Source organism: Neomonachus schauinslandi, chromosome 12, assembly GCF_002201575.2.
Source record: "Neomonachus schauinslandi chromosome 12, ASM220157v2, whole genome shotgun sequence".
Lineage (NCBI taxonomy): Eukaryota > Metazoa > Chordata > Mammalia > Carnivora > Phocidae > Neomonachus > Neomonachus schauinslandi.
In genome coordinates, this window is record NC_058414.1 from 86,247,430 (window position 1) to 86,261,688 (window position 14,259).

The 14,259-nt window shown below is 40.0% G+C and overlaps 1 protein-coding gene across 5 annotated transcripts in view; it reads right to left on the reverse strand.

The window, feature by feature from the left end:
* Nucleotides 1-13,713, reverse strand: part of CHCHD3 (coiled-coil-helix-coiled-coil-helix domain containing 3) — a 271,107-nt gene extending 257,394 nt beyond the window's left edge. For 3 of the 5 annotated variants that reach the window (XM_021692981.2, XM_044920172.1, XM_044920173.1), the window contains exons 1-2: nucleotides 13,457-13,695; nucleotides 1,697-1,766 (exon numbers count right to left, since the gene is read on the reverse strand). In XM_021692981.2, coding sequence (XP_021548656.1) covers nucleotides 1,697-1,766; nucleotides 13,457-13,537 — 151 coding nt within the window. In that variant the 5' untranslated portion in view covers nucleotides 13,538-13,695. Of the gene's footprint in view, nucleotides 1-1,678; nucleotides 1,767-13,456 lie in introns of all 5 variants that reach the window. The other 2 variants (XM_044920171.1, XM_044920174.1) reach the window with 2 other exon arrangements.
* Between the last annotated feature and the right edge of the window lie 546 nt (nucleotides 13,714-14,259).

The window sequence follows — 14,259 nt, forward strand, 5'->3', positions numbered from 1 at the left end:
GAAAGCTGTTCAAATTATATTCCATGTACCATGGAGAACCACCACTGGGATGTGACATGGACTGATTAATTTTTTTCTCCAAGATTGCTAAGGCCTCTGTGTGTGTGGCAAAGTGTAAGGGGATGAGAGAGGAAATAGGGAGCCAATTACAAGGCTCCTAAGAAGGCAAGGTGAGAGCCACTGGTTGTCTAGATCAGGACTGCAGCCACAAAGACAGATGTGAAAGGCTCATACTCAGATGTGTTGTGGAGACAGACAGGACAGAACTGGCTTACGGCCTAATGTAAGGAGTAAGGAAAGGATGGGGCCCAGGTTTGGGGCTTGACCACCTGTGCCATTTACTGGGAAAGACAGAGAAAAGCAAGCCTGGGGAAGAATAGAAAGGCTTGTTTTTGAAGATGTTAAGTTGAAGATCTGAAAGTGGAGATTTCAAGTAGGCAGCTGCCTAAATTTTGTTTCAGAGAGAGGTCAGGGCTAGCAATACAATTGTAGGAGTCACAGGCATCTACATTACCATTCAAAAGCCATACAACAGGATGAGATTACTTAGTGGAATTGAGCAAAGACAACTAGGCTGAAGATGCCAGTAAGGTGGGAGGAAAACCAAGAGTGTGGTCCAGAAGCCAAAGAAAGGATTTCCAGCAAGGAGGAAGTGGTCAACGTTAATGAACGGTGAACCCCTCTTAATGCTCCCACTGAAAAAGGAGTTTCATAAGAGCAAGAACTACTTGTTATTCATTACTTCTTACTCAACTATTTGAGTAAGAAGTCCCTTCCTCACAGGGTTAGTCCTCTGCTTTAAACATATCAGAAGCTCAATTCATGGTTACAAGTAATGATTAGTAAGGTCACAACTGTCCCCAAGTGAATGGCATTTGGGCAGCATCCCACCTTTCTCAATGTATTTCAGTCTGGAGGCAGATTTACCACACAATACCCTTTCTAATAAGTACAGAAACTACTTAGTCCAAGATAAATCATCTCGATTATTTTCTCATTACCATTTCTCCAATAAACAGCATGTCCATCCATCAAACTGGGCAGCAACAAGAACAGTACCAGACACATAGCAGGTGCTCAATAAATATTTGTTGGATGAATAAATGGATGGGGTAGGAGAGAGCAAAGAAAAGAGAGATAGCCTCTTATCCCATGGGATCCACAAATAAAATGAGGCTTAATAATTCTCTGTAAATGTCATTTAACATCTTATTTTCATCAATAATTAAGACTGAGAAGAAATAAACTGTTTATAAACTTAGAAGAAATCTATTAGAAAATAAAAGCATTGGTGATGTTCACAATTTGCAAATAGTAAATCAATTATTTTCTAAGTTCAATATTTTATTATAAATATTTGCTCCTTAATCTCTAATACTCCTACAAGTAGTCCATTTTACACAAAAGATATGAGGTAACCTGCCAAAGCTTAATAGAGGGTTCAGAAGCTGGATCAGAAAAAAAATTCTCCCAAGACTGCTTGATAGTCAATTCATTCTCTTTTTTGTGCAAAATGTTTTAAAAGAAACTGTGGTACTAATTTCTAATATTCCATATAAAAAGCCAAACACCCAAAACACAACAGACAGAAAGAAGTGCAAAAGAACTTGACTATCAAGTAAACTTTTATCACTTACAGTTTTCCTACTAAAAATTCTGAAATTAAAATTTTGAAAACCTGAGGCACCATACACACCAGAATGCCGCTGAGACTTCGAACCAGATGGGGAGGTTTCCTTCATACGATCAATCACATTTTCCGAAAGCTGAAAAGGCAACATCAAAATAAAATCAATTATGAAAAACAAGAAAGAAAATAGTACGATAGCATCCAAGTAATGTAGTCATCTACATCAACATGTATAATAAATGGCCTAAAGAAACCTAATTGCTATAAAACTAGAAGGAAGAACAGTTTTAAGATTTCAAGATGCACCCCACAGCACTACTTCTTTACTTCTTCTAATGCACTGCTAACTGCTCATTATAAATAACTCCTCTCCTCATTTTGTACAATGCGCTAAATTGTAATCTATGAGAAAATGTAAGCCAAGAAAACTCCTTCAACTTTCCTCCCCTAATCCTACAAATTAATTTTGCAAGCAACAGGTCTTAGCTCCTTCCTTCCCTCCCGTCCCGAAGGAAATGGTATCCTTCCCTCCCTCCTGTTCAAGCTAATCACAAATAATTGCTCTTTCAACAGATTTTATTATGCACCAAATCTCTGCCAGGAACTAGGCTAGACTTAGGGTATTCAATAATCATCGAGTTGCTTAAAGTGGAGTAGAAGAAACAATCATCAGGCAGCGAAATGTAATGGGAAGGGCACCACCTAAGTCAGCTGGCCTGGAATGGAAGTATACAGAAAGCATAATGGACAGGACATCTAGCCAGGGTTTGGGGCTGGGGCTGGAAAAGATAAACAGGTGTTAGGAAGAGAAGACGTAGCATAACAGTACTCCAAGAAGAGGGAAACACACGGCGGTATAGATGAGAAACAAGGCTTGCCACCATCAGGCACTAAACACAGATAACAAGTAGGCAGTTGGCAATGAGGCGGAGGCTCTGAGAGTCCTCAGCCCCTGAGTTACTATCATACCATTCTTTTTATTTTCTTTATTGCACTTACCACTATGTGAGGCATTCTTGTGTGTCTGCCTTTTACACTCAAAAGGAAGCTCCATGAAAGCTAGCATTTGGCTGTCCTATTATGTTCCCAGAGCCTCAATAAGACTGGTTAATTGGATGAATGGCTAAATAAATGACTGAAACAATATGAATGAATGGAAGAATGACTGAAGCGGGAAGCTGGAGAGGGGGAGAGGGAAACAGTGAAATAAGATTTTAGATTCCGAAGATTTGAACTGATTCTGAGGGCAACTGGGCACTTCTGAAGGATTTTAAGCAGGGTAGTGACAAGATCAGACTTACATTTTAGAAAGATCACTCTAGCTACAATGCAGAGAACAGATTGGAGGGGGACAAGAACAGAATCAGGAGGACCCCTGAAGGAAGCTAAAGGATCAATTAAGAAGCTATTGAACATATGTCCACACAAAGATTGGTGCAGAAATGTTTACGGGGCATTATTCATAATATAGCAGGAGTGAAACCAAGCAAATGTCCATCTACTGGTGAATGGATAAACAAAACATTATGCATCCAGACAATGGAATACAATTCAGCAATAAAAAGAAGTGAAGTTCTGATACATGCTACAATATGGACAGAGCTAAACAATTAAGGGAAGAAAGCCAGACACAAAAGGCTACATATTGTATAATTCCATTTATATGAAATGCCCAGAAAAGGCAACTCTGCATAGATAAAAAGTAGAGAGGTAGATGCCTAAGGCTAGAGTAGGAATGGGGATTAACTATAAATGGGCATGACAGATCTTATTGGTTTGATGGAAATGTTTTAAAACTGGATTGTGCTGATGGTTGCACAATTCAGTAAATTTATTAAAAAGTGTTGTACACAGAAACAGGTGAATTTATGTAAATTATACATATTTAAAAAAAAAACTATTATGGTAATCCAAAGGGAATACATTCAAAAGATATTTAGGATTCAAAATAGCTTACATTCACTGATTGCTTATTATGTGCCAGGCATTACACTAAACAAAACACTTTACTCATTTAATCCTTAACAATTATAGGAAATAGATACTTTTATTATCTCCACTGTATAGGTGAGAAGCTGAAGCACGGCCAGATTAAATAACCTGCTCTGGATTTTACATTTCATCAGTAACGGAGCCAGGATTCAAACCCAGGAAGTCTGAGTCTCAAGGTCCCATTCAGGTACCCTGCTTTACTGCCAGACTCAGTGTCTGACTAGATGTGGAAGTGAAGCATAAGTCATCAGGACATCCGGGTTTCTGGGCCATGTAACTGGATGATCCCTCTCCTCTATCTACAAAGACCTTCCCACTTCCACTTCCTTGACTCACCACCATCTAGCTTATAACCCAATACAGCGGTATCCTTGTAAAAGTCACCAATCACCAAATAACCTTTTATATTTATATTTATAAAACACCTAAGTTACATGGCTTCCCTTTAGCATCTAACACCTTTGGTCACTGTCCTCTTCTGGAAACCCCTCCATTGGCTCTTCTGACCTCCCACTACTCTGACTGACCTAGGACTCTGGTCACATCTTCCCCTTCCCTGCCTACCCTTAAATGCTAGAGGGCCCCACATTCGCTTCTTTGCCTTTATTCTCTTCTCACTCTAAGTGCTCTCGTTGGTCATCTCATCCACTCCCTTGACTTTTTTCTTTTTTCTTTATTATGTTATGTTAATCACCATACATTACATCATTAGTTTTTGATGTAGTGTTCCATGATTCATTCTTTGTGTATAACACCCAGTGCTCCATGCAGAATGTGCCCTCTTTAATACCCATCACCAGTCTAACCCATCCTCCCACCCCCCTCCCCTCTAGAACCCTCAGTTTGTTTTTCAGAGTCCATCGTCTCTCATGGTTCGTCTACCCCTCCGATTTCCCCCGCTTCATTCTTCCCCTCCCGCTACCTTCTTCTTCTTCTTTTTTTTTTTCCTTAACATATATTGCATTATTTGTTTCAGAGGTACAGATCTGAGATTCAACAGTCTTGCACACTTCACAGCGCTCACCATAGCACATACCCTCCCCAATGTCTATCACCCAGCCGCCCCATCCCTCCCACTCCCCCACTCCCTTGACTTTTAACTGCAGTTGATAAATTAATGCATTCTAAATCCTTTATCTCCAGCCCAAGACCTGTGTTCCAAAAGCTAGATCTATACACTGAATTGCCTAAAGGACACCTTCTCTTGGACAGACCACAAGCACCTCAAACCCAACATGTCCTAAATTGAATTCGTGTTTGCCAAAATCTCTTCTTCTTGCTTTCCTTATCTCATTAATGACACCACCTCCACCCAGCTTTCTAAATCAAAATATAGGACTTGGCCCTGACTCTTCGTTCTCCCTCTTTCTCTTTGCTATGAATTCCTCAACCCCTAAATATTTAATGAACACATTTCTTCTTCCATCCCATTTCCCCTGCCCTAATTCATGGTACCCTCAATAATCCTCCTAAAATGCAAATCTGATTATGGTAACTCCCTGCTTCAAAATCCTTCATACCTTCCGTTGACAAAGAAGTCCAATTTCTTCTGCACAGCACTCAAAACTTCCTCGTCATTTGGTCACAACCTAACTCTCCAACCTCAATTTCCATAGACTTTGCTTTAATACTTCATACCTTGTTCTCTACCCATACCGGCTACTTACTGGATGCCGTCTCTTTGCCTTTACACATGACTACACTGCCTTCTCCCCTGGCCCCGTGGGAAGGAATCACCTTTCAAATCCAGTTCAAACATCCTAAAGCCTTCTCTGACCAAATCAGTTCCCCACTCCATTCCAAGTCCGCCTACCCAAGGCTACCCTTATTTGTGCCCCACCATACCCTGCACAAATCTCCCTACATGGCACTCCATGACAGAACAAGTATTTGCCTTTCCACAAAACTGTGAGCTCCTGTATATTACTGAATCATTCACTAAATGTTTACTCGGCCAAGCACTAATTAAGGCCCTTGTGATACATGAGTGAACAAAACAGTTTGTACCTGAACAGTTACTTACATCTCAGGACCCAAACCAGAATGCAGGGGAGACAGTTAATGGAAAGACTACAGCTCAAAAGCTGGGGTCTTTGGAGGAAAATCCCAAGACAACTCTTGGAAGAGAAATGGAAGTTAGAAAGGACAACGTCAGGGGACTTTATATTTGAAGATGTCAGGGCCAGTTGCTTCTTTTCTAACAACAGACAGCCACTGACATTGCTGCTGAAACTCATCTGCGAAGCAGAGATATATCTTAGGAAAAAACCCTTTAAGATTGACCACAATCCTCTCAATTTATAGGTGAGGAAATAAGTCCTGAGTAACATCCACTTTCTGGTAGCATCAGGATAAGCAGCAACCCCCAATCTCTAGTCCAGTGCTTTCTCTGCTAAACAATACAGCCCTACAATCCTATGTAAAAATAAATTCACTTCCTCTTAAGGAGATAAAAATGAGCCTTCTAAGTTTTAGAATCTTAAAGCTATTTTAATTGATACATAATGTATATAAAGCTCATTCGATATATAATGTAATATACTACATATTATATGTATTTATAGGCTATTTTAATATAGTATTCTATGCAGGAAAACTGTGGCATAGACTTAATATATTTTAATAGGTTTGCAATGTAATTTAAAATAACTTAGTAATTAGGATATTTGGTGTTATGTGATGGGCTATTCATTGGTCTGGCTAAAGAGAGAATGGGTTTAGTAAAGTTTGGGAAGTTGAGCTTTAACATGGTCTTTGTGTTTTTTCTTATAGGAAAGGATTAGTTTAGCTGTGCTATTTTAGTTCATATCAGTTTTCTTGATATATAGAAAATTCAATATATCACTGAGATATTCCCCCAGAACCACAGAATCCTACCATATGAAAATTGGAAGGAATCTTAGCAATTATCTATTCTAATCTCTGTTTTAAAGATGAAACTACGGTACAAAGAAGTTAAGTGACATGCCTGTGATAGCTAGTTGGTAGTAATGAACTGTGAAAACTTAAAAAAAATAATAATATAGTATTCTATAAGATACTATGTATATTATATACTACATATCATATAGTACCATATATACCATGTATTATATACTATTATATACAATATATTGTATATGTTACATATTTAATATAATTTGTTTAGGGCTAAAGTATATAAAGTTAATTTCACATAATATATATGTATATAATTTTATATTTTAATTTATATTTCTATAGTTCAGGCCAACGTCAAAGAATTACAACTACACTAAATATATATTCTACCCAATCGGAAAGTGAACATGTTTGCTAAAAATCAAGTGTTAGCCCTAAGCCTTCACCTGATTGGAGACAGGCTACCCTTTCTTCTGAATACCACTTCATCTATTCTCATCAAAATTTATATATTGCCATTACCTATTGCTACTTTCAAAATGAATACTACAAAAGTCCTTCCAGTGACTAAAGCAGCCTCGAAAGTATCATTTCTTGAGAGTATAACTAAAGGCCGACCTGAACAGAGGAAAACGCACTGGCCACCCCCTAGCTATACAATCCTAAGGAAGTCATCTCCATCAGCCTCATTTTCCTTGTCTGAAATTGAAGAACACCTAAGCCCAAGTTATAGGGACTATTACAGGTGCATCATAAACTATAACGTGCTACACACATATTTGGTAAAGTTATTACCAATACAACTCCAGTCATGGGAATTTGGACTGATCAGTTCATCTTAGTCCATTCACCAACTGACCAGAGTTTGTGCTGAGCTCCTTCACTACACAGTGCATGAAGACCAGGGCTACAGCTATTGCCAGAAGCAGCTACCTAAGCCCCAGTATGATTATATAAAGTGCTCATTTATCCCTATCTATGCATGCTCTTTGGGTAAAGTGCAGTGTCCCCTTCAGCCTAATCACTAATTGTTTCTTTTTATTTTTGTGGCTTACCTGATGCCTCAAAACTTGCTACTTAAATTCTAGTATCAATTCAAAACATTTTCCAATGTGGTCTTTGATCATATTTCAGTAAATTTATAAGTATGTCATCCAAAGGAGCACAATTCATCTTTTGAGGTGATAAACATATTGCAGGGTTGTGTTGAGTCAACCTCCCTCTTTTGTCCTTACAATCTTCATAACTGGATCCTCAGGCCCTTCCAAAGGCACATCCATGGCAGCCTACAGTAGCACTCTGCTTACTCCAATCATGATTCACCCTATCCCCAGTACATTCTCAGCCATGTTGATACAAGGTAATTGCCATGCTGTGTTATCCTCTGTATCTCCAGTTAATACCAGCTGAGCTGACCTGCCAGTTGCAGAAATAAGTTCAGACCGGCACACTCACCCGATCTCTGTGAACTGGGGTACTCATGAAGCAGCTGACAAGATTTAGAGATGCTGATCAGGGTTATATACACAATCTGTAGCTTTAGAACAACTCTTGTGATGTGAACTGACCCAAAAGAGGGTCAGAGGTAGAACATAAGCTTCTGCAAGGGCTGGATAAGCCCTCACTAAGAGAAGCATCTTCAGGAAACATCATTCCTTAAACAGGGTACTTCTGTTAGAAAAGCTTTTGTCCTATTTAAAGATCTGTAGCAACTATACCTAGTTTCTAGACCTCTCTTGCACTCCCCATCAAGGCAAATACCATGTGCAAAAAGTATTTGCAGCAAAGAATGGTGCGCTCTCTCTCTCTCTCTCACACACGCGCACACACACACACATACACTGGAATTATGCCCTGAGGTCCATGGACTTGGGGATCTATGGATTAATTCCTCAGCTGTATGCAAAACCGTCTGCTTATTACATTGTTCTGGGCAGAGCCCATAGCTTACAGGTTTACAATAATCTATAAACTAAAAGAAACACTGTTCTACTCTAAGGGTTAACCAAGAGAAGAGGGCCAGGGCCTGTCAACATCACAGAATTCAGTCCATTGACTTTGATTATCTGCCCTATTCTCTACTGCTGCTAAAGAGAAATTTAAGTAAATGGGGCTTACTAAGTTCTAGGCTATACCACTCACCACACCAACATGTGCTCCAGAGAGGAGAAAAAGATGTGGGTCATGTTCTATGGTCTTCCCACTCAAGACTGCCCACCCCCCTTGGCTGGTCGTATCTAAAATGAGCACAAATACACCACCCACCAATCTAGAATCCAGTATTCTCAGAAACAGAAGGCTGCGTAAGATGGACAAAGAGATAAAGTACTTCCACTTCCAAGGAGCAGAGTAAAAGGAGGAGAGGAACTCCTTCTAAGTTGCCCTTCTCTAAGAGGTAAAGTTTGGAACCACATGAGACAGAAATAAATCACACCCTCATCTTCATATTTTTCTCATCTCTTCCAGACATGTCTTAATCAAACTGACTAAAAGACTAAGACCCATTTTTGTCACTTGGTCTTCCTTCCATGTAGCATAGGTCATCTTCTGTGAGAGTATTGGTTCGCTTTTTTTAACTACCATTTTAAGACATAGGCTCCAAAAACTGCCATTATTATTTGGAAGATATTACTCCTAAATCCTTACTTAAGGGCATAGCAGGGGAAGGGAAAGATATACAGATTTATATAGTAACTTTTAGCTTATGTTTGTAATTTGCCATTTATATTTCTTTGCATTTGCCATTAATGGAAATGAACTTCTACTGTCTGTATAAAATCTTAGGAAGCTTTAAAAAGAAAAGTCCTAGAAAGCTTAACACGGTACTCTGCCCAAGAGAGTCATAGATATCTAAACTGGAAAGGGACCAATTGTCCACCAGCTAGCTGAATTACCTCGACAACATCCCTCAACACTCCCAATGACTGACCGGATTTGTTGCCTCTGTTAATATACACTTCCCAGAATCCTCAACAACATCTCACATTAAATAATCTTTTCATTTAGGGGCTCCCAACTGCCAATACTTCCCCAAAGCCTTAGTTGTGTTCCATGTGAGTATCCACACTACTACATGTATGGCTCCTATGAATTTCAGCTTGCAGCTTCAAGGCCAGTTGCAGAGATTCATTTATGCCTGGAAAGCACGATAAATATTACTTTGAAAATGATACTCATTGAAGTTGACATTTGCTCTGGAAGAATTCATTCACAGCTTTGATGTTTCAGATAAACCAGTGAAAGACTGAGTGGTAAACATACCTTCCAAACCGGCACAGCAGGTGCTCAGAAAAATCCTATTAAGCACATGTGATATGAGTAATGAAAATGCCTGGTCTTTCTATCCCTAGAAATTATTTTAGACTTGGAGAGGAAGGCAAGGCAAGAGGGTGGCCTTTCATCCAACCCATGAGTTGTTTCAGATTTGAAGTTGGAATCAGGTGTAAGAATATGGGTGATTTTATGCAAGTGGAGGGAAAGCTATCAATTGCTAAGGATAAAGGAAATAAAATGCTATAAATACCATGAAAATAACACCTCGTAGGTGAGAATAAACTTTAAACTTAAAATTGTAAGTAGGTCCTTTAATTGCTAGCCGTTGAGGACATTTTCAGCAAGAAAAATCTGGGAAAACATATCTACTAATAGACACAGCCTAGTTACTGAAAGTCTTATGTTGCTTACTAAATGTTATTCTTCCTGTATTAAGATAAATGAAGATGAAATTACTATCCTTATCAGTGGAACGCAGAATTGGTTTTCCAGCAGTGATTGAGTCCGTGAATCGTTGCTCCACACTCATTTCTTAGGAGCAATGACATAAATATTAGACAATTGGGGAAATCTGGAACATTTTCTTCAGCTAAGTTGAATGAACCTAGCCGCAGTTCAACACTGAAGTTTGCGCCTCATCGGCACCATGTTTTAATCAACTGAGCCAAAAACAGTGGCTCACTTATGATACCAAGATTGTTGCTTATCCTTAGCCTCAGAGGGAAACAAAGAAGATGACCTATGCTACATGGAAGGAAGACCAAGTGACAAAAATGGGTCTTAGTATTTTAGTCAGTTTGATTAAGACATGTCTGGAAGAGATGAGAAAAATATTATGAAGATTAGGGTGTGATTTATTTCTGTCTCATGTGGTTCCAAACTTTACCTCTTAGAGAAGGGCAACTTAGAAGGAGTTCCTCTCCTCCTTTTACTCTGTTCTTTGGAAGTGGAAGTACTTTATCTCTTTGTCCATCTTAAGGGACTATTTTGAGCTAAGAAAAATACAAAAATCAGCTGAAAAATATACAAACTGCCTAAAGAAAAATCACACGGGTGATCAGCTACAGAACGCAGGACTCCTACTTCTCAGTCCACATATTTATTTATTTTTTTCCAGTCCACATCTTTTAGGTATACCTGTTGGAGCACAATATGCTCTTATTTTTAATTAAGTTCAATGTAAGTTTATATATCCATTCCCTTGAATAACTCTAATAATAGCTACTACTCATATAAGTACTAAACACTGTCAAAACACTAAATGCTTGTATACATTATGTCAGATTTTTCACAAGCAGTGCTTGATACATAAGTAATACAAGCAGGCTACAGTATCTAGACTTACTGAACAAGGAAACACAATGAAGAGTGACTTGTCCAGGGCCACAGAGCCTAGTGAAAGGCAGAGCTAGGACTAAACCCAGGTCGCCAGGTTCCAAAGGAAGTGCTCTGGCCACTATACTAACTACATAGCACCTCCAGAGAATCTTCATGTATTGGATGTGAAGGAACCTTATCATAACAGCTGCTTTTTATTAAAAATCTACAATGTGCTACATGCTTTAGATACCTTACCTCATTTTCTTACCAAATATAAAGAAGTGATTTGTCCAAAGCTGCAGAGAGTAAACGTCTAATCTGAAGACTTAAACCAAGGTCTGTTTAACTCCAAACTAAGGTCCTTTTGAACAGGACCTCAAAGAACTCAGGATGACCCCCCAGGACTCAACAATTCAAGAGGGTGTCATTTTTAGAGGAAATTGCAATGGGCTGAGTATGACTACAAGAAATGTAGAGTGCCACTAGACACACACAGAATTTCAGAACTGGAAAAGATCAGAGATCTTAGAGATGTACTCAAGCCCATCATTTTGCAGATGACAAAACTAAAGCACAGTGATGCAAATCAAGCTTGAGAAAGAAGGATTTGAAGCAAGTGGGAGAACACGGCAAGGGCATTCCAGGTGAAGGGTGTATCCTGAAGAAAACTAAAGCATAGAGGTCAAAAGAAGCACGGTGTGTGCCTGAATTATAATAACATAAATAAAATATACTCTGTGAGAAAAGACAAAAATAAAGAGTATTTCTGTTAGGTTGAGTGGCCAAAAGACACAGCTTCTTTTACTTAAAAAGTTTAGAAAAAGTTTTTTAAACAATCTCTCCATTTTAGTCCAAGATCTACCCAATCGTCATACTTATCCTATTTAATCTTACCTAATACTTGATATAAATGTCTGTGCTGTTGCCAAATTTTCTTTTAATTTTGTTTGCTCTCATCACCGTGTCTGTATTAGGGCAAGAGAATATGGATTTATACATTGTTCTGGCCAGTGTCTTCTCACCCAAAATTTATTTTGCTCTCCCTTACTTTTCTTTTTCACCTTCAGGTATGGAACAGTCAAAGCCTAAGGCAAGATTAAACAAATCTCTGCATAAAACTCAGAGTTGATTTATTTTACTCCAAAGAGTACAAACTAAACCACAACAATGCAATGCAGCATCAGACATTCTATTACAAAAGGTGGTGCTATCATTAATTAATATGATATAAAGAAATGGTGGTCACAGACCAAAAATTGAGTTCAACAGTCTGAGTTTCTAGAAAGGAAACTTTAATAAATTCTTCTCAAGGTAACAGTTTCAGAGTAAAAGTTTTTAAACATTTTAAAAATTTAAGAAGTTTTATTTCCTGATAACAGATGCTAAAAATCATTTACACATTTCATTTACTTATGTTGGTTGTCTAATAACAGAGGAGGAAAAATTAAAAAATATTATAAAACTTTCAGAAGTGAAATTGCTTTATTTACTAGGTTGAAGCATACTTTCAAAAACGAGCGGCTCCAGATTCAGGTGCAGCGAAGAAAGTGTTAATGAAGTTAGTGCTGGTGTACTAAAAACCCTAGAGAAAAATCAAGTTTTCAGTTTATGTGTCAAGCACATGTGGGGGACGTGAAAAATTTCTCTGCAACGTCTAGCTGAGAACTGACTATACAACTCGCCAGCGGCCTGAAATACGCAAACCTATCTCAGGCCCTGTCAGGCTGGCAGACACTTGTCCTGAAGCAACTGGGCCTAGTCCAAAACTTAGGCGGCAGGCCACAGAGGAGGAAAAGAGGAGGTTATCGAGTGAAAGCGAAGAAGCTAGAAGTCACCCCAGGCAGAAGTCTACGGGGTGTGTGAGTGTGCGGCAATGGGTGGTATCAAAGGGAGAGCACAAAATGACCAAGAGCAGATAAAGGTGTTCTCAAAACGCCAATTCACCTTGGGAGAGGTAACGGGGCCAGTGCAAAACGAGGGTGGGGGCTCCTGAACCCAGGAGGAGTAAGACAAGTCCCATTTCACAGAAGGTAAGACTGGGGTTTCATATAAAGTCCCATAACTGTATTGTGAGCAATACAGTCAAACCCTAGACTGCGAGCCCCTGGAGAGTCTAATTCAACGCGGCATTCCCCCAACCGCCCCAGCACAGTGCTCAGCACTTGGCACACAACCAGGAAATATCTCTGAATGAATGTCCCAAGTCTTGAAACTTCAAGCTTCTTTGCAGAGAACTCGGCTTCGGGCCGGACAACACTGGGGGCCGGGACGGGGGAAACCAGGCTGAGCGGGTCCCGGGAAGGTCGGAGGTTTGGGGTCCGAGTCCGGGTGCTGGCCCTCTGCCCGCCCACTGTCACTCACCCGGATGCCCTTCACCACGGTGATGTTCTCATTCTCGTCCGCCTCGAAGGTGACCCGGCGGGTGCTGGAGGTCCCACCCATGGTTCCTGCTTCTGCCCCCGCAGAGACCTAGCCCGGACGCACGAGCACTTCAGGCCCCACGCGCACACACGCGCGCGGAAGCGCCCGGACCCTTGCCTTGCAAGGCGGGAGCAAGGCCACGACCCCAAGAAGCAAGGAGAACGCGCCGGTCCTCAGCTCCCGCCTCCTCCGGTCACGCGCCACAACAAAAATGCCTCCGGTTGGTCGGAGATACGAATGACCCGCCTCTACTCGGTAGGAGCGCCCGGATTGGTTGGACCGGACCCGGATGCTATGGCAACAGGGGCTATTTGACAAGGTTTCCGCAGCCCCTAGGTGTACTGGGAATTGTAGTCTCCTTCAGGCGCAATGGTGGCTGGGACATTCTCTCCTCAGATCCAGAGGCCAAGGGGAGCATGGCATTCTGGGAGATGTAGTCTTGACTGTCCGGAAAGTTTCTAACCGGGCGGCTCTCAAAGAAGTTCATTTCTCTAACAAAACATACTTTGAAAATATTGTTCTAGAAACTTAGGTTGGTGACTTAAAATATACAGTGTCTCTCCTAAAAGAACTCATAGTTTAATGGGGGAGATGCGCTCTCTTAACGAACCATACCTAGATGTGTAACAATAAAAACCTGAGGCAAAATTTAACATTTATTTTAGTCTTAGCCTTAAAAAAAAATAAAATAAAAAACTTGACCTATGGCCTTATCTCATGAGTTTTGTAAAGTAAAATTTGTG